This window comes from Amphibalanus amphitrite, unplaced genomic scaffold (assembly GCF_019059575.1).
Source record: "Amphibalanus amphitrite isolate SeventyFive unplaced genomic scaffold, NRLGWU_Aamphi_draft 000546F_arrow, whole genome shotgun sequence".
NCBI lineage: Eukaryota > Metazoa > Arthropoda > Thecostraca > Balanomorpha > Balanidae > Amphibalanus > Amphibalanus amphitrite.
In genome coordinates, this window is record NW_024882040.1 from 271,635 (window position 1) to 293,074 (window position 21,440).

A 21,440-nucleotide genomic window follows, 5' to 3' on the forward strand; every position below is an offset into this window, starting at 1 on the left:
TCATGATGCTGTTGGTCGAGTTTTCAGGCTTCAGGCACAAAACATACTAGATGAACCAGTCATACCATAATTTGGAAGCAAAACCATGCGGCATCTCTGAAGCGGACAAGACAAGAAAAAGTAAACAAAAGTTCCCCCTGTTGCCCTTGTCGAAGGCCGCAGACCGAACGCTTGAGATCAATCTTTGCATTGGGTAGGACCGTAGGGGAAGGTTAGTGTTTTTATATACCTTGGCCCTTGGGTAGGTATATGTAGACAAATTGGACAGGGATGTAGTAAAAAGCCAGTAGCCTACGAATATATATTCAAGAAACAATTACATATAATTAAGCGGACCGGTTTGATTTGGCAAGTCTCTATCGGAATTGATCAAGGAATTGATTTCATCAGGGTGGCCCTTTTCTCGAAAACACGGGAAGCTACATAACACGGAACTCATAGGCTTGGCCAAGGCTAGGCCCAGTAGCGGCGGAACACCTTCAATTAAGGGGGGGGGGGGCACTGTCGACTTTTGGTCCCATTCTTTCCATGCAACGCCCATAGGGCTGGGGGGGCAAGGTGCCCCGGTGCCCTCCCCATTCCGCCACCTATGGCTAGGCCATAGACCTCTGTGGCCGTGGTGCAATGCGATGTTGATATCAAAGATTTTTGACATCACCTCGTCGGACTTTGGTCGGACCATTAACGTGTGTACGGGCGCTGGGCCTGGGAGTAGTTCAAGCTGCCTAAGTAGATTTCATTAATGGACTTTCTGGCCAGACGGCAGACACCGCTTCACTCGCCAGCCCGAGTAGTTGAATGGGGGGGGGGGGGGGCTATGGAAGATGGTTTTATGCCTCATTTGTCCCTTATCAACGGCGCGGAGACTGGGTCAGAATTACTAGCATCTTTCGCCTGGTCAGTCACAATTAACACCTTCTGTTGGGAGCTAAAGGTGGGCCGGGGTCAGGGTCTCTGCCACATTCCGCCTACAAATAGGTACTTAATCGTGAATCTAGCTTGGTCGGGGTCCGATTAATACCATGACAAAGTCTTAGGAATGGGCGGCCGTATCGATGTAAGTTCGTAGGAACGATGCCAGTTTCTTGTTACCAGGGCAAGAGCAAGTCGCTGAGCTGCCGACAGTCACCGCGTCACTTCGTTGCCTGATGAACGACAGCGCGGCGCACGTCCGCACGTCGCTCGAGGAGCTCAGCTGTGTGGTGACCACCACCGGCTGGCCCAGCCTGCGGTTGCGCGCACTGGGCTGGCTACGGGGCTACCAAGTAGCCACCAACTCGGGCTACTTGGAGAGCGTCGGAGAGCCGCTCGGGCCGCATACAGTGCCGGTGAGTGACGCATCAGTTAGAAATTGGGATGGCTGCCCTCTTTCCGCCTCCCTCACCCTGTGTCATTATGATTCATAATGACAAAAGGGTCAATGTGGGCCCGGAGCGAATAAAATGAAAGTGGTACGGGGACCCGCAGTTGCTACTGTACACGAACCCTAAGTCTAACCGTCTGTCCTGTCCAGTAAGAAGTGATAACATTGATATCGACTGCCTGTCCCTGTACAAGAGCAGCTGAGGTTTTCTGTGCGTGCCCTCTGACAGCTTATCGTTGTTCCCTGTGAGGGTGCTGGGACAGTATACTCAGGGTCGCTGCACAGTAGCAACTGCGGGTCCCCGTACTCACTACTCAGTACTCATCACCCTTCCCCATAACGGGGACAGGAGTCAGGACATAGGTAAATCAGAAGAAAGCTACCAGCTAATGTTGAAGTCAGGCATTTTCGTCATGCACAGAAAATAGCGTCGAAACCGGTCCGTAGATGTTTCGTAGCTGTTTATCGTGGCCCTTTGAGTCAAATACGTATCATTATTAGCTTTATCTCATGTGTGCACTAAATGCCCTTTCCTCCTGACCTGACTGAGGTTCTGCCTCAGGTGGACCTGCGTTTGGTGGACAGTCCTCCAGCCAACAAACTGGTGGAGGTCTTCGGGGAACTTCAGATCGTCGATGGGCGTCCCTGCATCTTGGCAAAGGTAAGAAATATCCGGTATCCGCATCCGGGGAGACGGAACCTCATGTGACAGAAAGTGGAATTTCTTAGTGAGCTCTTCGGATGAGCAACGGCGCCTAGCTTTCACCAATTGATGTTGGATGATAGGCGATTTCTCGATTACGTCAACGTCATTTGAATGGTGACCTGCTGTGGTAAGTCCATAAAGACCGACATTTGGTGTGGTCTGCCAGTTTTTCAGTGAGGCGGACGGCGTGGATGCGACTCTGTACCATCGAGCTACGCAAAAACTGGCCGACCGTTATCCGCAGATTCAACGATAAAACAGTGGAGGCCATTTGCGCTCGAGGCCCTGGCACAGGGGTTTAAGATCTTAAGTTTCTTGAGACTTGAGATCTGGTGAGTACGACTACCTTGTGTAAAAATGTAAGCAATCGTGAGCTTTACTTGTTAATATAAATAAATATTTTGTAAATACTTGTGAAAACTCAAATTTTCATACTTTTACTTTTATCGCTAAAGAACACATTAACGATTAACATTTATATTTCCGAAAGACAACACTTGGATAAACTTAAGAACGACGTTCTTAGGCAATCATAAAGTATAAAACAAATAAAGTATCACGCACATTGCAAACGCACAAAAGCCGGAATCAGGGGCCGCATGATCCAACTATTCCTACCCTCTAGAATCGTGGGTCGTGACCAATGAAACAACCCTGTTCCATTAGCCTATCTGATTCAAAAAGTGTTTCGGTTCCAGAGCAGCACCGGCAAGCATCACTAGCAGAAAAGAACCCACTAAACAGCTCCAGGAAAAACTGGCATGATCCGGACGTAACCGTGGCAGTATGCAGAGACAGGGTCGTCATGGGAATGCGACAATGTGCAAGAAGTTGTCCGCGTAGCTAAAGTGCTGGCTGAGCCACTGCAGGGGCGTATCCATTGGAGGCTCGATGCCGTGAATGATCGCTCGTGCGTCGTCTGCAGGACATAGGTACATTTGTTAATGGGCTCCCGGAAACCTGTAATGGCCGAAAATGTCAAATTTCACCGCTTTCTGAAATCAGAAATATCTTAAAAACACAGATAGGAAGCTGAGAAAAAAGAGACGAGACAAATAAGAACAAACGAGCCTAAGAAAGGGAGCGGGAGCGGGAGCGGGAGCGGGAACGGGAACGAGAGCGGGAGCAGGAACGAGAGCGAGAGCGAGAGCGAGAGAGAGAGAGAGAGAGAGAGAGAGAGAGAGAGAGAGAGAGAGAGAGAGAGAGAGAGAGAGAGAGAGAGAAACAGAGAGACAGAGGACGGCGCGCTCACCGGTCAGGTCGGGCGCCAGCTGGGTAATCAGCTGACGCAGCGTGTTCTGCCGGCCGTCCTCGGCGCGGACAGGCACGGGCCGCTGCACATACGGCGCGCCGGCGCGGTACAGGCGCACTGGCACCGCGCGGAACGCCGACTCGCCCTCACACTCCATCAGGTGACGGTTCACCGCCCAGAACTGGTCAAACTTATCTGCCGGCCACGGGGAGACCCGCGTGGGTATGGGGCACATCGGAACGGTGGAACACAGCAGTCGCGAGGCAACGTGGCGCATCATGTTTGTAAAAATGCAAATCGAGTTGTCAGTTACAGCGGATGTGTTGTGTTAAATGATATATAAATCAATCAGTAATTCAAATTTAAAAGACTACACTGAAAATGAATTACAGTTTCAGTTTTCACTATGGCTACTGACCGAACGCGAGGCCGGTCCACAGTTGGCTGTGGTCTCGTTTGCCGAGCGATGAGATGGCAGACCCCTTGTGTTTTAGCTGATCAGCCTCTTTCACCGTTGAAAAGAAGAACGACTCCATGGCTTCCCTAAAACAGTCACATGCCCATAATCAACTAAAACAAAATTAACACCAATATCGCGATGGGTTCGTGATCGGTAAAAACTTACCATCACGGCATCATGTGTTTGTCCCGCACTATATAGGACGAAGGAAGAAGCAGAAAAGCAGAAGAAATATAAAAAAAATCTTTCTTAGAGATACTGAAATCGGACACCAAATTCTGGACATGTTACCATCGTGCTGATTGCAGGGAGACGTTTTCCTATATCAAGTAGATATCACATAACTGGCATAACTACCATAACATTGAGGCAGCCAGCAATGATAGGATCTCCATCTGAAGTCCTGTGACGGGCAAAACCAGGTCCCTTGTTTTCAATCTAGCCTCGATTGAATGCCGATGCCGCAGGGATACTGCAGGGTATACAATATCCACTTACCGTTTCATGAACGGACACTGATCTGGACGATCGGTGAAGTGGACGACCAGGTTCCATGGAAGAACCGAATCAGTCGCCAGCAAGTCAAATTGCAGACCAACCGGATAGTGCCTGAAAAGCAAAACGCCATTAGGTATGATGCAAGTGTGACACACAAACAGAAGAACAGAAGAAACAGAAACAAACAGAAGAAGAAGAAGAATGTGGATAAAATAATAGGCACTGATATAGAAGTTCATGGTCTTGAAGAAGGTGATCAGGTAATATATCTGTTTGGGAGGCAGTACTGGCAAATATTTGGTTAATTCATTCAATAGGTACCTATCTAATTAACTTGCGATCATTTGGAGTGCAGAGTGGACTGTGGTGATTTATATTGATTTCCACTTCTCAATCATGTTTAATTCACCTGCAGGAATTCAAGCAGAACAACTAGAGATTTCATAATCATTAAGGTTTTGACATAATGGGGTTATGTTACTGTCAATCTGATTATAAAAGCTAACTCTGGTTTACATACCACTGGAGAGGCATGTCTCCCCACTCCAGCCACACATCACTTTTTGCATGGTCTGGATGGACACTTTGTGAAAAATGTCGTCGGACCTGGAGAAAATAAAAACTAGTTAAAAAGGAACAAAGGAACAACTGATGCAAACATTTGAGTGAAACTGCAGTCCATGAAAAACATGAATTTGTAGCAACACCATTAGGTACCATAAATGTTTGGGAATCACTTGCCTTGTCAATAACCAATGGAAAATATGTCATCCTGGCTATTAGCATGTAGAATGGATCTGGAGCAGATACTGTGTGCACTTCATTGTCAGCAAGCCTGAAGCACACGGGCAGTCGTCCATCCCAGACATCTCTGAGAACTTGACGGTCCTCCAGCATCTTTCCACTGTCCTATATTTATATGCTGAAAATTTGGAACATACTGTCAACACAAACCAGAAAACAACATCTCAATGAAAATCATTTTTTCCCACCTCCAATTTTTTAAACCCTGACCCACCTTCCAACGGCCAACCTCAATTTTACCAAAATAAAGTATTAGCATTGATAGTTGTTTCACCTCCTGCATTATACCTGAAGTTTCACCCAGTCTTGTATTGGGTATCGATTCATGCTTTCAAGTTTCAAACTTTTTTCACTCTTTTAGGACGCCGGTGAAAACAGGGCGCCGGAGGGCATATTAGTCACGTGACATTTGGAGCTTCTCCCGCTCCAAGGGCCTTCTATATGCCAAACGTCACGTGTAAATTTCACGAACCTTGATCAAATCGCCCCAGGCGCCCTGTTTTCACCGTCGTCCCTCTTTTAGGGTCCTATCTGACTGGCAATTTTCCACTCATCAGTCATCTGCCTTCCTGGTGAGCAATTTTCCTTTCTGATACCCAAGCCAAAATAATTTTTGGAACGCTGATCTCAAATATTACTTCTGGCTTCTGCCCCATGGCCCTTACAATTGGTATTGATATATTGATGTATAATTCTTGCTTGCTTGTTTGACCTGTAAATCTCGGTATTAGACTATGGTTTACACTTTACAACTTTACAATTTCAGTACTCTACACCACTCCCCTCCCACGAATCAGCATCTATATTACTATTTGTTTACCTATTTATTGATATTATCATCACCAAGAGATCAACACTGGGTTTGTTCCCGTCGCTCCTCTAACCTCCTCTCGTTTCAAAAAATCGTTCCCGTCGCTCCTCCAAGCTCCTCCAAGCTCATCTTGATTTCACATCTCACCACCACCATTTGCCTTGCCTCCTCCCTCATCCCAAACGAAAGTTGGTTTTTTGGAGGAGGCTCTTGCGTAGACATATTTGGCGCACGTAATATAAATATGAATTGTTTATAAATGAGATTTGAGGGAAGTGGAAATGATTTTAGCGATTGATGACGATTGGATATCTTTAAATAATAATGTTTGATATCAATCTAAGGTTATTTTATTAGAAAGCGATTATTATCTCTTGATTTATGTTTGCGCGCCATAAATCGCCGACCGTTACAGCCCGCAAACAGCTGATTTCCTCGCGAAAATGTTCCCGTGGCTCCTCTGAAACGGCTCTCCTCCAAGCTCATCCAACCTCATCCGAGATTTTTTGGGAGGAGCGACGGGAACAGACCCAATGTGGGAATCTCTGCGCAGCATTTGTCTGATGTGCGTCATACAATCGAAAGATGCGGCTACTAAAATCGAGTTCTTGTTCTTGCATACCTTATAATAAAAAGGACATTGCTCGCGCAAATTCATTCTGCGCAGATGACTGACGAGTGACGTTGTTCCAACCAACGAAAAGTGAAGGCAAACTCTGAGTAGGGTTCTAAAATAATTCGAAATCGAGGCACAGACATATTTAGCTCGGTCATCAGTAAATCGGCCCAATCCCAACTTACGACGTGGCAATAGCTAGCTGGGGTCCGCGATTCGTTTGTCAAATGCCTTTTTCGCACGGCTATTGTCGCTTTTTAGCTTAATTTTCGAATAATATTCTTAACCATAAGGTCAAGAATTTGCAAAGGAATAAAGTATAGTCAGTCGTGATTTCCCAAGCCTGAGCAGGCGAACTGCTACACCACTCACGCTTCACCGTAGTGTAGGTACGTACAGGTCTCGCGGGTTTTAGCGGTAGGTTTTGCACCTAGAAAATTTAGTGTACTTCAGGCTATATCTTCGTCGTCTTTAGCTTTTAAGTGTTAAAGATGCAATCGACTTGTTGGGTAACAAGCCGGCCATGATCGTGTAAAATGGCTTCATCGTAGGCCGATTAGTATCTGAGATATAACCGGAAATGTAAAAGTGCAAAACCTACCGCTTAATCTCGCGAGACCTGTACCTGCACTTACAGCTTCAAAAACGTAACATGACCTATGCATGTTTTATTCTAAAAAAGACACTATGTTGAGCTGGTCCATCGCATTTAATGCCATTTCGAATCGGTATAAAAGGCGTACGATACTGACGGTTAGTTACTGTTCGCGACTCCCGAGTCGCGAATGTCACATATGGAAACTTCGAATTGGGCCTATGTAAATCGAAGGAGACACGTGCGATGAAATCTACTCATCAAACACCGATTCCTATAAGTCATTTTACCCGCGCCGATATACTTTTTTAAAATAATGCACTTAATTCAGCGTTACAATACCGGATGCCGATAGAACCATCGGTAAAATGTGCTGCTGTCGTAACATCATATCATGCAACACGTTCATATTATTTCGCTGGCACAATTGCTACTGATGGTTACCGTTTATATCGTGACATTACCCTGGACGATGATATGGAAGACAATACAACTTGTTATGTACTGGTCACTAAATGCATTGCGTCATGATCCACGAAACACATCTCACAGATGACATAAATCGTCTGTAGAAAATGTTCCCACATGATGCATCGAAACAATCGCAACAATACCAACTACAACCAACTATATGGTACCAAATAGTATCCAAATCGGTCATAAATCATGCATGAGTACATTTACGGGAATCATACTGACATGTTGCCAATACAGGCAACAATAACACAACAATTCTACATACTTTTAACGTTAATTTAAACCACAACCTTGTGTTAAGCTCCACCACCAATCCAGCCATCTCGTAGTTGGAAAGACCTTATCCTCGCTGACCAGTTTCCTTGGACTTTTGCGCGGCTGATACCACAGCCTTTATCAGGGAGCCTCGCACACCACTCTGCTCCATCTGGTAGATTGCTTCGATGGTACACCCTGAAAGAGAAAATTTTACAACTTAATTTACAATCCCCTTATGAAAAATTGTGATTGGTTGGCGAAGTTCGTCGCCAACAGACTACGAGACATTTTTACAATATAAGTGTTTCAATGCTTCGCCAGTTGTCATCGCCGGAATGATCATGAAGATTGAAGAAGGACACGACTCCACGGAACAAACAGCCACCAAACGGTTTCCAGCTCCAAGTCGCGGCGTAACACAAAACAAACATCTACCGTCGGTTCGTGCACAATAAAAAAGCCAGAGCAGCTCAAACCCGATAACTCGCCAACGGAAGGCGAACGTTCTATCAACTGAACCAACGTCTGACGGAACCACGTGCTAAGCTTCGCTCGTCAAAATTTACGAGCTAAAAAGATGAGATGAGAGTTTGTTAGGTTAAAAGTAAAAGCATCTTTTTTAATACGAACCTGCCGGTGAGCAGACGTCATCCTTCAGCGCCCCGGGGTGTTTGCCGGTCTCCAGAACCATCTGCGCGCCGCCGATCATCGTGTGCGCCGCCAGCTTGTAGGCCAGCGGGCGGGGAATGCCCATCTTGACGCCGCCATCGGCGAGCGCCTCCAGCATCAGGTAGATGTACGCGGGTCCTGAGCCGCTCAGCCCGGTCACTGCATCGATCAGTACCTCAGGCACCTCCTCACAGAAGCCCACCGAGGAAAAACACCTGCCGGATAACGCAAGCTCAGCACGTACTGTACCTGGCGTTGTACTAAATAAAACAATTGTTCCTAATATTCTGCAAATATTTTTCATGAATGGCCAGCCGTTAAAAAAAAAAAAAATACAAGTGAAAATGTGACTTGCTGGTTACATGTAGTTGTCAACGAAACGTGATAAAAAGAAGAAAAAACTCAAGCCGACAAGCTGAAAAAAACTCGAGCAGTCACATTTTCAAATTCAATTTCCAAAAACTTGCCAGGTATACATGATCTCAGTTTTTGTTTCGATGTGCATGTGAAATAAATGCAATTAAATAATATCTCGAAACCGTTGCGGTCATACGCCACTTTTTATGCCATGCAAATGGCGGTTTCGTTGAATGAATGGACACGTTTTCACGTTTCACAATATGATGCCAAGTGAAAACAGGCCCATCATTACAACTCCGCCAATCCCAGCTTCCCGACGTCGCGGTTCCCTCGCCGCTCTCCTTCCAGCCGGTTCTAGCCGCTTCCAGCCGGTTTTAGCCGCTTCCAGCCGGTTCTAGCATCATGCTGCCTTTGCCTCTAACTTTTAGCTCGTTTAAATCCCAAAAGCATAAGGCCACCTGGAAACGGTGGCCTTAGACTAAAGACTAATTAAAAAACTAATAAAGACTAACTAAAAGACTAAAGACTAATTAATCAATCTGATTTTGACTAGAATAAGTGATGACTGGACGAGGTGTTAAATCTAATCCAGATTAACTAAGGTGTAGCGACTAGCCTGGCAGCTACTTGTTTTTAAAACCACTCGTATAAGCTCCAGAGCCTTGATCATGACAACATCGAAACACCATGATATAGCAGTTAAATTCTCCATCGCCATTGATGGTGTATATATCTAGGGCTTGCAGCGTTATTTTCAATTACTGACCAATCTCTTTAAGATTTGTCCACTCCTAAATCAAGTCTGGAGCCAGATACGGATACCCAGCATTGTCGCTTATGCAAACGCTATAGGTCTGAGCCCGCGGACAGGACCAAGAGAGCGAGCGCGGACCGGCTAGGTATCGGGCGGGGCGGAATGAACGGTCCCTTTCCAGTTTCTACCTCAACGGCAGTTTCCGGTAACACGGATCGACACAAAATTAAAGGAAAAGGGCCACCTTCGTGAAATATGAAGATATCGTTGTTTTTCATTTTGACATTATTATTTTTCATTTTCTTTTTAAAACTGGTGCCAGAAGTGCACAATTCGCGAAAAGGTATTTAAAACTATTTAACATATTGGTACTATGTTGATACTCTCTATGGCACCTACTGTATGATGGCATAGCGATGACGTCACACTCAAGCCAATCAGCGTTCAGAAGACAGACTCGTCGGATTGTGTCAGATAAGCTGATTGGTTGAAGCTGAGCTGGTTGGAGCTGATTGGTAAAAAACCAAAGCCTCGCCGCGGGTGGCTGTATTGTCGGATAAGAACGCATTCCTGGGATAAGGACGCATTCCTGGCGTATTTTCTTTTAAAATTGCCGATAACTACGAATGGAGGCCGAAATCGGCCGTAAGGAGGAAGACAGGAAGGTTTTCGGACACGGGCTACAAGATGGCTATCTCAGTTTCAATCCCCATGTTAAAGGTGGCCCTTTTCCTTTAAAGGGACCCTCCCACCTTCAAAAAAGTTAATGAATTGGCATGAAAGTGATGTCGCTCGGTTCAGAAAGAGCAAAAACGAATATCTACCAAATTTCATGGAAAAATATTCACCGGTTTTCAAGATATTAGACTTTTACTTTTGTTTACTTTTTGGGATCTCCGCTGTTCCTAGCGACTTTATTTGAAAGTGCGGCATTTGTTGCGCGCAAAGCAGCATATACCACCGCGTGCTACAAATGTAACGGAAGTTAGCAGGGATTCAGCAGGGGTTCAGCAGGGATTCAGCAGGGATCGACGGCCCCTCCGATTTCGCTGAATTTTGGTGGAGAGGTGCAGAATGGTGTCCTCTATCGAAAATCCTAGTGCCAAAATGCGGGGAATCCATCAGGGGGGCCACAAATCCAAAAAAACAGTATGCCCTCAGGGCACAATCGACGAACTTTGAAAACCCTACTTCTATAGCCGTCAAAACAGCTAAACAAGCACGTCATTCGAAAGAGGACAAAATTTTACGTACAACGGTACCAAATATAGGGGTCTAGCGCCCCCCTGAACCGAACAAAACAGCTTCAAATATATGGGCCCGGGAGTATACCCTCGGGGCATAAATTAACGCTTTCAACAATTTCAGGCCTATAACATCGACAAAATCCAGCAATATGCACATCATTGGAAAGAGCGTAATTTCCCAAACAAAAAACCCAAGTAACATTTTTCGATGGGGCCCACCTGGGGCCCACGGGACCCAGTTGAAATTTGGGGCCCAATAGGGCGGCCCCTACGATTTTCTTTAAAATTGGCACAGACACTCTCCTGGGCCCCCTCTTCAATCTGGCTGAAGAAACCTACCGGGGAATCCAAAGGAAGGGGCCCAAAGAGGGCCCCAAAGAGGCCCTTTCTAAGTATTGCCCCTAATTTCGCGACCAACCCCGGCAATATGCACATCATTGGAAAGAGCGTAATTTCCCAAACAAAAAACCCAAGTAACATTTTTCGATGGGGCCCACCTGGGGCCCACGGGACCCAATTGAAATTTGGGGCCCAATGGGGCGGCCCCTACGATTTTCTTTAAAATTGGCACAGACACTCTCCTGGGCCCCCTCTTCAATCTGGCTGAAGAAACCTACCGGGGAATCCAAAGGAAGGGGCCCAAAGAGGGCCCCAAAGAGGCCCTTTCTAAGTATTGCCCCTAATTTCGCGACCAACCCCGGCAATATGCACATCATTGGAAAGAGCGTTATTTCCCAAACAAAAAACCCAAGTAACATTTTTCGATGGGGCCCACCTGGGGCCCACGGGACCCAATTGAAATTTGGGGCCCAATGGGAGGCCCCTACGATTTTCTTTAAAATTGGCACAGACACTCTCCTGGGCCCCCTCTTCAATCTGGCTGAAGAAACCTACCGGGGAATCCAAAGGAAGGGGCCCAAAGAGGGCCCCAAAGAGGCACTTTCTAAGTATTGCCCCTAATTTTGCGACCAACCCCGGCAATATGCACATCATTGGAAAGAGCGTAATTTCCCAAACAAAAAACCCAAGTAACATTTTTCGATGGGGCCCACCTGGGGCCCACGGGACCCAATTGAAATTTGGGGCCCAAAGGGGCGGCCCCTACGATTTTCTTTAAAATTGGCACAGACACTCTCCTGGGCCCCCTCTTCAATCTGGCTGAAGAAACCTACCGGGGAATCCAAAGGAAGGGGCCCAAAGAGGGCCCCAAAGAGGCCCTTTCTAAGTATTGCCCCTAATTTTGCGACCAACCCCGGCAAAATGCACATCATTGGAAAGAACATAATTTCCCAAACAAAAAACCCAAGTAACATTTTTCGATGGGGCCCACCTGGGGCCCATGGGACCCAATTGAAATTTGGGGCCCAATGGGGCAGCCCCTACGATTTTCTTTAACATTGTCACAGACACTCTCCTGGGCCCCCTCCTCAATCTGGCTGAAGAAACCTACCAGGGAATCCAAAGGAAGGGGCCCAGAGGCCCTTTCTAAGTATTGCCCCTAATTTCGCGACCAACCCCAGCAATATGCACATCATGGGAAAGAGCGTAATTTCCCAAACAAAAAACACAAGTAACATTTTTCGATGGGGCCCACCTGGGGCCCACGGGACCCAATTGAAATTTGGGGCCCAATGGGGCGGCCCCTACCATTTTCTTCAAAATTTGCACAGACACTCTCCTGGCCCCCTCTTCAATCTGGCTGAAGAAACCTACCGGGGAATCCAAAGGAAGGGGCCCAAAGAGGGCCCCAAAGAGGCCCTTTCTAAGTATTGCCCCTAATTTCGCGACCAACCCCAGCAATATGCACATCATGGGAAAGAGCGTAATTTCCCAAACAAAAAACACAAGTAACATTTTTCGATGGGGCCCACCTGGGGCCCACGGGACCCAATTGAAATTTGGGGCCCAATGGGGCGGCCCCTACGATTTTCTTCAAAATTTGCACAGACACTCTCCTGGGCCCCCTCTTCAATCTGGCTGAAGAAACCTACCGGGGAATCCAAAGGAAGGGGCCCTAAGAGGGCCCCAAAGAGGCCCTTTCTAAGTATTGCCCCTAATTTCGCGACCAACCCCGGCAATATGCACATCATTGGAAAGAGGGTAATTTCCCAAACAAAAAACCCAAGTAACATTTTTCGATGGGGCCCACCTGGGGCCCACGGGACCCAATTGAAATTTGGGGCCCAATGGGGCGGCCCCTACGATTTTCTTCAAAATTTGCACAGACACTCTCCTGGGCCCCCTCTTCAATCTGGCTGAAGAAACCTACCGGGGAATCCAAAGGAAGGGGCCCCAAGAGGGCCCCAAAGAGGCCCTGTCTAAGTATTGCCCCTAATTTCGCGACCAACCCCGGCAATATGCACATCATTGGAAAGAGCGTAATTTCCCAAACAAAAAACCCAAGTAACATTTTTCGATGGGGCCCACCTGGGGCTTACGGGACCCAATTGAAATTTGGGGCCCAATGGGGCCGCCCCTACGATTTTCTTAAAAATTTGCACAGACACTCTCCTGGGCCCCCTCTTCAATCTGGCTGAAGAAACCTACCGGGGAATCCAAAGGAAGGGGCCCAAAGAGGGCCCCAAAGAGGCCCTTTCTAAGTATTGCCCCTCATTTCGCGACCAACCCCGGCAATATGCACATCATTGGAAAGAGCGTAATTTCCCAAACAAAAAACCCATGTAACATTTTTCGATGGGGCCCACCTGGGGCCCACGAGACCCAATTGAAATTTGGGGCCAATGGGGCGGCCCCTACGATTTTCTTCAAAATTTGCACAGACACTCTCCTGGGCCCCCTCTTCAATCTGGCTGAAGAAACCTACCGGGGAATCCAAAGGAAGGGTCCCAAAGAGGGCCCCAAAGAGGCCCTGTCTAAGTATTGCCCCTAATTTCGCGACCAACCCCGGCAATATGCACATCATTGGAAAGAGCGTAATTTCCCATACAAAAACCCAAGTAACATTTTTCGATGCGGCCCACCTGGGACCCACGGGACTCAATTGAAATTTGGGGCCCAATGGGGCGGCCCCTACGATTTTCTTCAAAATTTGCACAGACACTCTCCTGGGCCCCCTCTTCAATCTGGCTGAAGAAACCTACCCGGGAATCCAAAGGAAGGGAAAAAAAGGGGGAAAAAAGAAAAGGAAAAATGTTACTTGGGTTTTTTGTTTGGGAAATTACGCTCTTTCCAATGATGTGCATATTGCCGGGGTTGGTCGCGAAATTAGGGGCAATACTTAGAAAGGGCCTCTTTGGGGCCCTCTTTGGGCCCCTTCCTTTGGATTCCCCGGTAGGTTTCTTCAGCCAGATTGAAGATGGGGCCCAGGAGAGTGTCTGTGCAAATTTTGAAGAAAATCGTAGGGGCCACCCCATTGGGCCCCAAATTTCAATTGGGTCCCGTGGGCCCCAGGTGGGCCCCATCGAAAAATGTTACTTGTTTTTTTTGTTTGGGAAATTACGCTCTTTCCAATGATGTGCATATTGCCGGGGTTGGTCGCGAAATTAGGAGCAATACTTATAAAGGGCCTCTTTGGGGCCCTCTTTGGGCCCCTTCCTTTGGATTCCCCGGTAGGTTTCTTCAGCCAGATTGAAGAGGGGGCCCAGGAGAGTGTCTGTGCAAATTTTAAAGAAAATCGTAGGGGCCACCCCATTGGGCCCCAAATTTCAATTGGGTCCCGTGGGCCCCAGGTGGGCCCCATCGAAAAATGTTACTTGGTTTTTTTGTTTGGGAAATTACGCTCTTTCCAATGATGTGCATATTGCCGGGGTTGGTCGCGAAATTAGGGGCAATACTTAGAAAGGGCCTCTTTGGGGCCCTCTTTGGGCCCCTTCCTTTGGATTCCCCGGTAGGTTTCTTCAGCCAGATTGAACAGGCGGCCCAGGAGAGTGTCTGTGCAAATTTTGAAGAAAATCGTAGGGGCCGCCCCATTGGGCCCCAAATTTCAATTGGGTCCCGTGGGCCCCAGGTGGGCTCCATCGAAAAATGTTACTTGGGTTTTTGTTTGGGAAATTACGCTCTTTCCAATGATGTGCATATTGCCGGGGTTGGTCGCGAAATTAGGGGCAATACTTAGAACAGGGCCTCTTTGGGGCCCTCTTTGGGCCCCTTCCTTTGGACTCCCCGGTAGGTTTCTTCAGCCAGATTGAAGAGGGGGCCCAGGAGAGTGTCTGTGCAAATTTTGAAGAAAATCATAGGGGCCGCCCCTTGGGCCCCAAATTTCAATTGGGTCCCGTGGGCCCCAGGTGGGCCCCATCCAAAAATGCTACTTGGGTTTTTTGTTTGGGAAATTACGCTCTTTCCAATGATGTGCATATTGCCGGGGTTGGTCGCGAAATTAGGGGCAATACTTAGAAAGGGCCTCTTTGGGGCCCTCTTTGGGCCCCTTCCTTTGGATTCCCCGGTAGGTTTCTTCAGCCAGATTGAAGAGGGGGCCCAGAAGAGTGTCTGTGCAAATTTTGAAGAAAATCGTAGGGGTCGCCCTATTGGGCCCCAAATTTCAATTGGGTCCCGTGGGCCCCAGGTGGGCCCCATCGAAAAATGTTACTTGAGTTTTTTGTTTGGGAAATTACGCTCTTTCCAATGATGTGCAAATTGCCGGGGTTGGTCGCGAAATTAGGGGCAATACTTAGAAAGGGCCTCTTTGGGGCACTCTTTGGGCCCCTTCCTTTGGATTCCCCGGTAGGTTTCTTCAGCCAGATTGAAGAGGGGGCCCAGGACAGTGTCTGTGCAAATTTTGAAGAAAATCGTAGGGGCCGCCCCATTGGGCCCCAAATTTCAATTGGGTCCCGTGGGCCCCAGGTGGGCCCCATCGAAAAAGTTTTCATTTTTTAACATTTTTCGATGGGGCCCACCTGGGGCCCCATCGTAAGTAACATTTTACGATGTTACCAAGTAACATTTCGAAAAATGTTACTTGGGTTTTTTGTTTGGGAAATTACGCTCTTTCCAATGATTGCATATTGCCGTGGTTGGTCGCGAAATTAGGGGCAATACTTAGAAAGGGCCTCTTTGGGGCCCTCTTTGGGCTCTTCCTTTGGATTCCCCGGTAGGTTTCTTCAGCCAGATTGAAGAGGGGGCCCAGGAGAGTGTCTGTGCAAATTTTGAAGAAAATCGTAGGGGCCGCCCCATTGGGCCCCAAATTTCAATTGGGTCCCGTGGGCCCCAGGTGGGCCCCATCGAAAAATGTTACTTGGGTTTTTTGTTTGGGAAATTACGCTCTTTCCAATGATGTGCATATTGCCGGGGTTGGTCGGGAAATTAGGGGCAATACTTAGAAAGGGCCTCTTTGGGGCCCTCTTTGGGCCCCTTCCTTTGGATTCCCCGGTAGGTTTCTTCAGCCAGATTGAAGAGGGGGCCCAGGAGAGTGTCTGTGCCAATTTTAAAGAAAATCGTAGGGGCCGCCCCATTGGGCCCCAAATTTCAATTGGGTCCCGTGGGCCCCAGGTGGGCCCCATCGAAAAATGTTACTTGGGTTTTTGTTTGGGAAATTACGCTCTTTCCAATGATGTGCATATTGCCGGGTTGGTCGCGAAATTAGGGGCAATACTTAGAAAGGGCCTCTTTGGGGCCCTCTTTGGGCCCCTTCCTTTGGATTCCCCGGTAGGTTTCTTCAGCCAGATTGAAGAGGGGGCCCAGGAGAGTGTCTGTGCCAATTTTAAAGAAAATCGTAGGGGCCGCCCCATTGGGCCCCAAATTTCAATTGGGTCCCGTGGGCCCCAGGTGGGCCCCATCGAAAAATGTTACTTGGGTTTTTTGTTTGGGAAATTACGCTCTTTCAAATGATGTGCATATTGCCGGGGTTGATCGCGAAATTAGGGGCAATACTTAGAAAGGGCCTCTTTGTGGCCCTCTTTGGGCCCCTTCTTTTGGATTCCCCGGTAGGTTTCTTCAGCCAGATTGAAGAGGGGGCCCAGGAGAGTGTCTGTGCCAATTTTAAAGAAAATCGTAGGGGCCGCCCCATTGGGCCCCAAATTTCAATTGGGTCCCGTGGGCCCCAGGTGGGCCCCATCGAAAAATGTTACTTGTGTTTTTTGTTTGGGAAATTACGCTCTTTCTAATGATGTGCATATTGCCGGGGTTGGTCGCGAAATTAGGGGCAATACTTAGAAAGGGCCTCTTTGGGGCCCTCTTTGGGCCCCTTCCTTTTGATTCCCCGGTAGGTTTCTTCAGCCAGATTGAAGAGGGGGCCCAGGAGATTGTCTGTGCCAATTTTAAAGAAAATCGTAGGGGCCGCCCCATTGGGCCCCAAATTTCAATTGGGTCCCGTGGGCCCCAGGTGGGCCCCATCGAAAAATGTTACTTGGGTTTTTGTTTGGGAAATTACGCTCTTTCCAATGATGTGCATATTGCCGGGTTGGTCGCGAAATTAGGAGCAATACTTAGAAAGGGCCTCTTTGGGGCCCTCTTTGGGCCCCTTCCTTTGGATTCCCCGGTAGGTTTCTTCAGCCAGATTGAAGAGGGGGCCCAGGAGAGTGTCTGTGCCAATTTTAAAGAAAATCGTAGGGGCCGCCCCATTGGGCCCCAAATTTCAATTGGGTCCCGTGGGCCCCAGGTGGGCCCCATCGAAAAATGTTACTTGGGTTTTTTGTTTGGGAAATTACGCTCTTTCCAATGATGTGCATATTGCCGGGGTTGGTCGCGAAATTAGGGGCAATACTTAGAAAGGGCCTCTTTGGGGCCCTCTTTGGGCCCCTTCTTTTGGATTCCCCGGTAGGTTTCTTCAGCCAGATTGAAGAGGGGGCCCAGGAGAGTGTCTGTGCCAATTTTAAAGAAAATCGTAGGGGCCGCCCCATTGGGCCCCAAATTTCAATTGGGTCCCGTGGGCCCCAGGTGGGCCCCATCGAAAAATGTTACTTGTGTTTTTTGTTTGGGAAATTACGCTCTTTCCCATGATGTGCATATTGCCGGGGTTGGTCGCGAAATTAGGGGCAATACTTAGAAAGGGCCTCTTTGGGGCCCTCTTTGGGCCCCTTCCTTTTGATTCCACGGTAGGTTTCTTCAGCCAGATTGAAGAGGGGGCCCAGGAGAGTGTCTGTGCAACTTTTGAAGAAAATCGTAGGGGCCGCCCCATTGGGCCCCAAATTTCAATTGGGTCCCGTGGGCCCCAGGTGGGCCCCATCGAAAAATGTTTCTTTGGTTTTTTGTTTGGGAAATTACGCTCTTTCCAATGATGTGCATATTGGCGGCGTTGGTCGCGAAATTAGGGGCAATACTTAGAAAGGGCCTCTTTGGGGCCCTCTTTGGGCCCCTTCCTTTGGATTCCCCGATAGGTTTCTTCAGCCAGATTGAAGAGGGGGCCCAGTAGAGTGTCTGTGCAAATTTTGAAGAAAATCGTAGGGGCCGCCCCATTGGGCCCCAAATTTCAATTGGGTCCTGTGGGCCCCAGGTGGGCCCAATCGAAAAATGTAACTTGAGTTTTTTTGTTTGGGAAATTACGCTCTTTCCAATGATGTGCATATTGCCGGGGTTGGTCGCGAAATTAGGGGCAATACTTAGACAGGGCCTCTTTGGGGCCCTCTTTGAGCCCCTTCCTTTGGATTCCCCGGTAGGTTTCTTCAGCCAGATTGAAGAGGGGGCCCAGGAGAGTGTCTGTGCAAATTTTGAAGAAAATCGTAGGGCCTCCCGATTGGGCCCCAAATTTCAATTGGGTCCCGTGGGCCCCAGGTGGGCCCCATCGAAAAATGTTACTTGGGTTTTTTGTTTGGGAAATTACGCTCTTTCCAATGATGTGCATATTGCCGGTGTTGGTCGCGAAATTAGGGGCAATACTTAGAAAGGGCCTCTTTGGGGCCCTCTTTGGGCCCCTTCCTTTGGATTTCCCGGTAGGTTTCTTCAGCCAGATTGAAGAGGGGGCCCAGGAGAGTGTCTGTGCAAATTTTGAAGAAAATCGTAGGGGCCGCCCTATTGGGCCCCAAATTTCAATTGGGTCCCGTGGGCCCCAGGTGGGCCCCATCGAAAAATGTTACTTGGGTTTTTTGTTTGGGAAATTACGCTCTTTCCAATGATGTGCATATTCCCGGGTTGGTCGCGAAATTAGGGGCAATACTTAGAAAGGGCCTCTTTGGGGCCCTCTTTGGGCCCCTTCCTTTGGATTCTCCGGTAGGTTTCTTCAGCCAGATTGAAGAGGGGCCCAGGAGAGTGTCTGTGCAAATTTTGAAGAAAATCGTAGGGGCTGCCCTATTGGGCCCCAAATTTCAATTGGGTCCCGTGGGCCCCAGGTGGGCCCCATCGAAAAATGTTACTTGGGTTTTTTGTTTGGGAAATTACGCTCTTTCCAATGATGTGCATATTGCCGGGGTTGGTCGCGAAATTAGGGGCAATACTTAGACAGGGCCTCTTTGGGGCCCTCTTTGGGCCCCTTCCTTTGGATTCCCCGGTAGGTTTCTTCAGCCAGATTGAAGAGGGGGCCCAGGAGAGTGTCTGTGCAAATTTTGAAGAAAATCGTAGGGGCCGCCCCATTGGGCCCCAAATTTCAATTGGGTCCCGTGGGCCCCAGGTGGGCCCCATCGAAAAATGTTACTTGTTTTTTTTGTTTGGGAAATTACGCTCTTTCCAATGATGTGCATATTGCCGGGGTTGGTCGCGAAAATAGGGGCAATACTTAGAAAGGGCCTCTTTGGGCCCTCTTTGGGCCCCTTCCTTTGGATTCCCCGGTAGGTTTCTTCAGCCAGATTGAAGAGGGGGCCCAGGAGAGTGTCTGTGCCAATTTTGAAGAAAATCGTAGGGGCCGCCCCATTGGGCCCCCAAATTTCAATTGGGTCCCGTGGGCCCCAGGTGGGCCCCATCGAAAAATGTTACTTGAGTTTTTTGTTTGGGAAATTACGCTCTTACCAATGATGTGCATATTGCCGGGGTTGGTCACGAAATTAGGGGCAATACTTAGAAAGGGCCTCTTTTGGGCCCTCTTTGGGCCCCTTCCTTTGGATTCTCCGGTAGGTTTCTTCAGCCAGATTGAAGAGGGGGCCCAGGACAGTGTCTGTGCAAATTTTGAAGAAAATCGTAGGGGCCGCCCCATTGGGCCCCAAATTTCAATTGGGTCCCGTGGGCCCCAGGTGGGCCCCATCGAAAAAGGTTACTTGGGTTTTTTGTTTGGGAAATTACGCTCTTTCCAATGATGTGCATATTGCCGGGGTTGGTCGCGAAATTAGGGGCAATACTTAGACAGGGCCTCTTTGGGGCCCTCTTTGGGCCCCTTCCTTTGGATTCCCCGGTAGGTTTCTTCAGCCAGATTGAAGAGGGGGCCCAGGAGAGTGTCTGTGCCAATTTTAAAGAAAATCGTAGGGGCCGCCCCATTGGGCCCCAAATTTCAATTGGGTCCCGTGGGCCCCAGGTGGGCCCCATCGAAAAATGTTACTTGGGTTTTTTGTTTGGGAAATTACGCTCTTTCCAATGATGTGCATATTGCCGGGGTTGGTCGCGAAATTAGGGGCAATACTTAGAAAGGGCCTCTTTGGGGCCCTCTTTGGGCCCCTTCCTTTAGATTCCCCGGTAGGTTTCTTCAGCCAGATTGAAGAGGGGGCCCAGGAGAGTGTCTGTGCCAATTTTAAAGAAAATCGTAGGGGCCGCCCCATTGGGCCCCAAATTTCAATTGGGTCCCGTGGGCCCCAGGTGGGAACCATCGAAAAATGTTTCTTGGGTTTTTTGTTTGGGAAATTACGCTCTTTCCAATGATGTACATATTGCCGGGGTTGGTCGCGAAATTAGGGGCAATACTTAGAAAGGGCCTCTTTGGGGCCCTCTTTGGGCCCCTTCCTTTGGATTCTTCGGTAGGTTTCTTCAGCCAGATTGAAGAGGGGGTCCAGGAGAGTGTCTGTGCCAATTTTAAAGAAAATCGTAGGGCCGCCCCATTGGGCCCCAAATTTCAATTGGGTCCCGTGGGCCCCAGGTGGGCCCCATCGAAAAATGTTACTTGGTTTTTTTGTTTGGGAAATTACGTTCTTTCCAATGATGTGCATATTGCCGGGGTTGGTCGCGAAATTAGGGGCAATACTTAGAAAGGGCCTCTTTGGGGCCCTCTTTGGGCCCCTTCCTTTGGATTCCCCGGTAGGTTTCTTCAGCCAGATTGAAGAGGGGGCCCAGGAGAGTGTCTGTGCCAATTTTAAAGAAAATCGTAGGGGCCGCCCAATTGGGCCCCAAATGTCAATTGGGTCCCGTGGGCCCCAGGTGGGCCCCATCGAAAAACAATACGTGGGTTTTTTGTTTGGGAAATTACGCTCTTTCCAATGTAGTGCATATTGCCGGGGTTGGTCGCGAAATTAGGGGCAATACTTAGAAAGTGCCTCTTTGGGGCCCTCTTTGGGCCCCTTCCTTTGGATTCCCCGGTAGGTTTCTTCAGCCAGATTGAAGAGGGGGCCCAGGAGAGTGTCTGTGCCAATTTTAAAGAAAATCGTAGGGGCCGCCCCATTGGGCCCCAAATTTCAATTGGGTCCCGTGGGCCCCAGGTGGGCCCCATCGAAAAATAATACTTGGGTTTTTTGTTTGGAAAATTACGCTCTTTCCAATGATGTGCATATTGCCGGGGTTGGTCGCGAAATTAGGGGCAATACTTAAAAAGGGCCTCTTTGGGGCC

At 48.4% G+C, this 21,440-nt stretch overlaps 3 protein-coding genes across 9 annotated transcripts in view; 1 reads left to right on the forward strand and 2 right to left on the reverse strand.

The window, feature by feature from the left end:
• The first annotated feature begins 61 nt into the window (after window positions 1–61).
• On the forward strand, window positions 62–8,476 carry LOC122393654. Of its 4 annotated transcripts, XR_006258731.1 has the most exons (5): window positions 149–211; window positions 1,096–1,328; window positions 1,926–2,024; window positions 2,236–2,401; window positions 8,162–8,476. XR_006258731.1 is itself a non-coding variant. In XM_043389876.1 (4 exons), exons 2-4 carry the CDS (start codon window positions 1,149–1,151, stop codon window positions 2,323–2,325), a joined length of 369 nt encoding a protein of 122 aa, XP_043245811.1. In that variant the 5' UTR covers window positions 62–193; window positions 1,096–1,148; the 3' UTR covers window positions 2,326–2,489. The 4 variants fall into 4 exon arrangements, 2 of the variants coding, with proteins under 2 accessions (XP_043245811.1, XP_043245812.1); XM_043389876.1 differs by lacking the exon at window positions 8,162–8,476 and having other exon boundaries at window positions 62–193; window positions 2,236–2,489; XM_043389877.1 differs by lacking the exon at window positions 8,162–8,476 and having other exon boundaries at window positions 2,236–2,489.
• Window positions 2,531–6,326, reverse strand: LOC122393652 (autophagy protein 5-like). Of its 4 annotated transcripts, XM_043389870.1 has the most exons (8): window positions 5,598–5,654; window positions 5,372–5,435; window positions 5,021–5,201; window positions 4,800–4,885; window positions 4,280–4,390; window positions 3,740–3,864; window positions 3,322–3,516; window positions 2,531–2,988 (listed from the first exon to the last, which is right to left on the reverse strand). In XM_043389870.1, exons 3-8 carry the CDS (start codon window positions 5,174–5,176, stop codon window positions 2,873–2,875), a joined length of 789 nt encoding a protein of 262 aa, XP_043245805.1. In that variant the 5' UTR covers window positions 5,177–5,201; window positions 5,372–5,435; window positions 5,598–5,654; the 3' UTR covers window positions 2,531–2,872. The 4 variants fall into 4 exon arrangements, with proteins under 4 accessions (XP_043245805.1, XP_043245806.1, XP_043245807.1 ...); XM_043389871.1 differs by lacking the exons at window positions 5,372–5,435; window positions 5,598–5,654 and adding an exon at window positions 5,904–6,326; XM_043389872.1 differs by lacking the exons at window positions 5,372–5,435; window positions 5,598–5,654 and adding an exon at window positions 5,968–6,064.
• LOC122393653 (pyrroline-5-carboxylate reductase 2-like) overlaps window positions 7,164–21,440 on the reverse strand; it is a 20,876-nt gene continuing 6,599 nt past the window's right edge. Inside the window, exons 5-6 of the mRNA XM_043389875.1 lie at window positions 8,471–8,724; window positions 7,164–8,035 (exon numbers count right to left, since the gene is read on the reverse strand). Coding sequence (XP_043245810.1) covers window positions 7,923–8,035; window positions 8,471–8,724 — 367 coding nt within the window. The 3' untranslated portion in view covers window positions 7,164–7,922. The remainder of the gene's footprint in view (window positions 8,036–8,470; window positions 8,725–21,440) is intronic.

Excerpts from the sequence above, each read along its gene's own strand:
- LOC122393652 (XM_043389871.1), bottom strand. The coding sequence starts at position 5,176 with ATGCTGGAGGACCGTCAAGTTCTCAGAGATGTCTGGGATGGACGACTG. Across the intron at positions 3,517-3,739 it reads GTGGACCGGCCTCGCGTTCG|ATAAGTTTGACCAGTTCTGG; the intron begins GTCAGTAGCCAT and ends CGTGGCCGGCAG. Across the intron at positions 2,989-3,321 it reads GCTGGCGCCCGACCTGACCG|ACGACGCACGAGCGATCATT; the intron begins GTGAGCGCGCCG and ends TATGTCCTGCAG.
- LOC122393654 (XM_043389876.1), top strand. The coding sequence starts at position 1,149 with ATGAACGACAGCGCGGCGCACGTCCGCACGTCGCTCGAGGAGCTCAGC. Across the intron at positions 1,329-1,925 it reads TCGGGCCGCATACAGTGCCG|GTGGACCTGCGTTTGGTGGA; the intron begins GTGAGTGACGCA and ends GTTCTGCCTCAG. Across the intron at positions 2,025-2,235 it reads GTCCCTGCATCTTGGCAAAG|TTTTTCAGTGAGGCGGACGG; the intron begins GTAAGAAATATC and ends GTGGTCTGCCAG.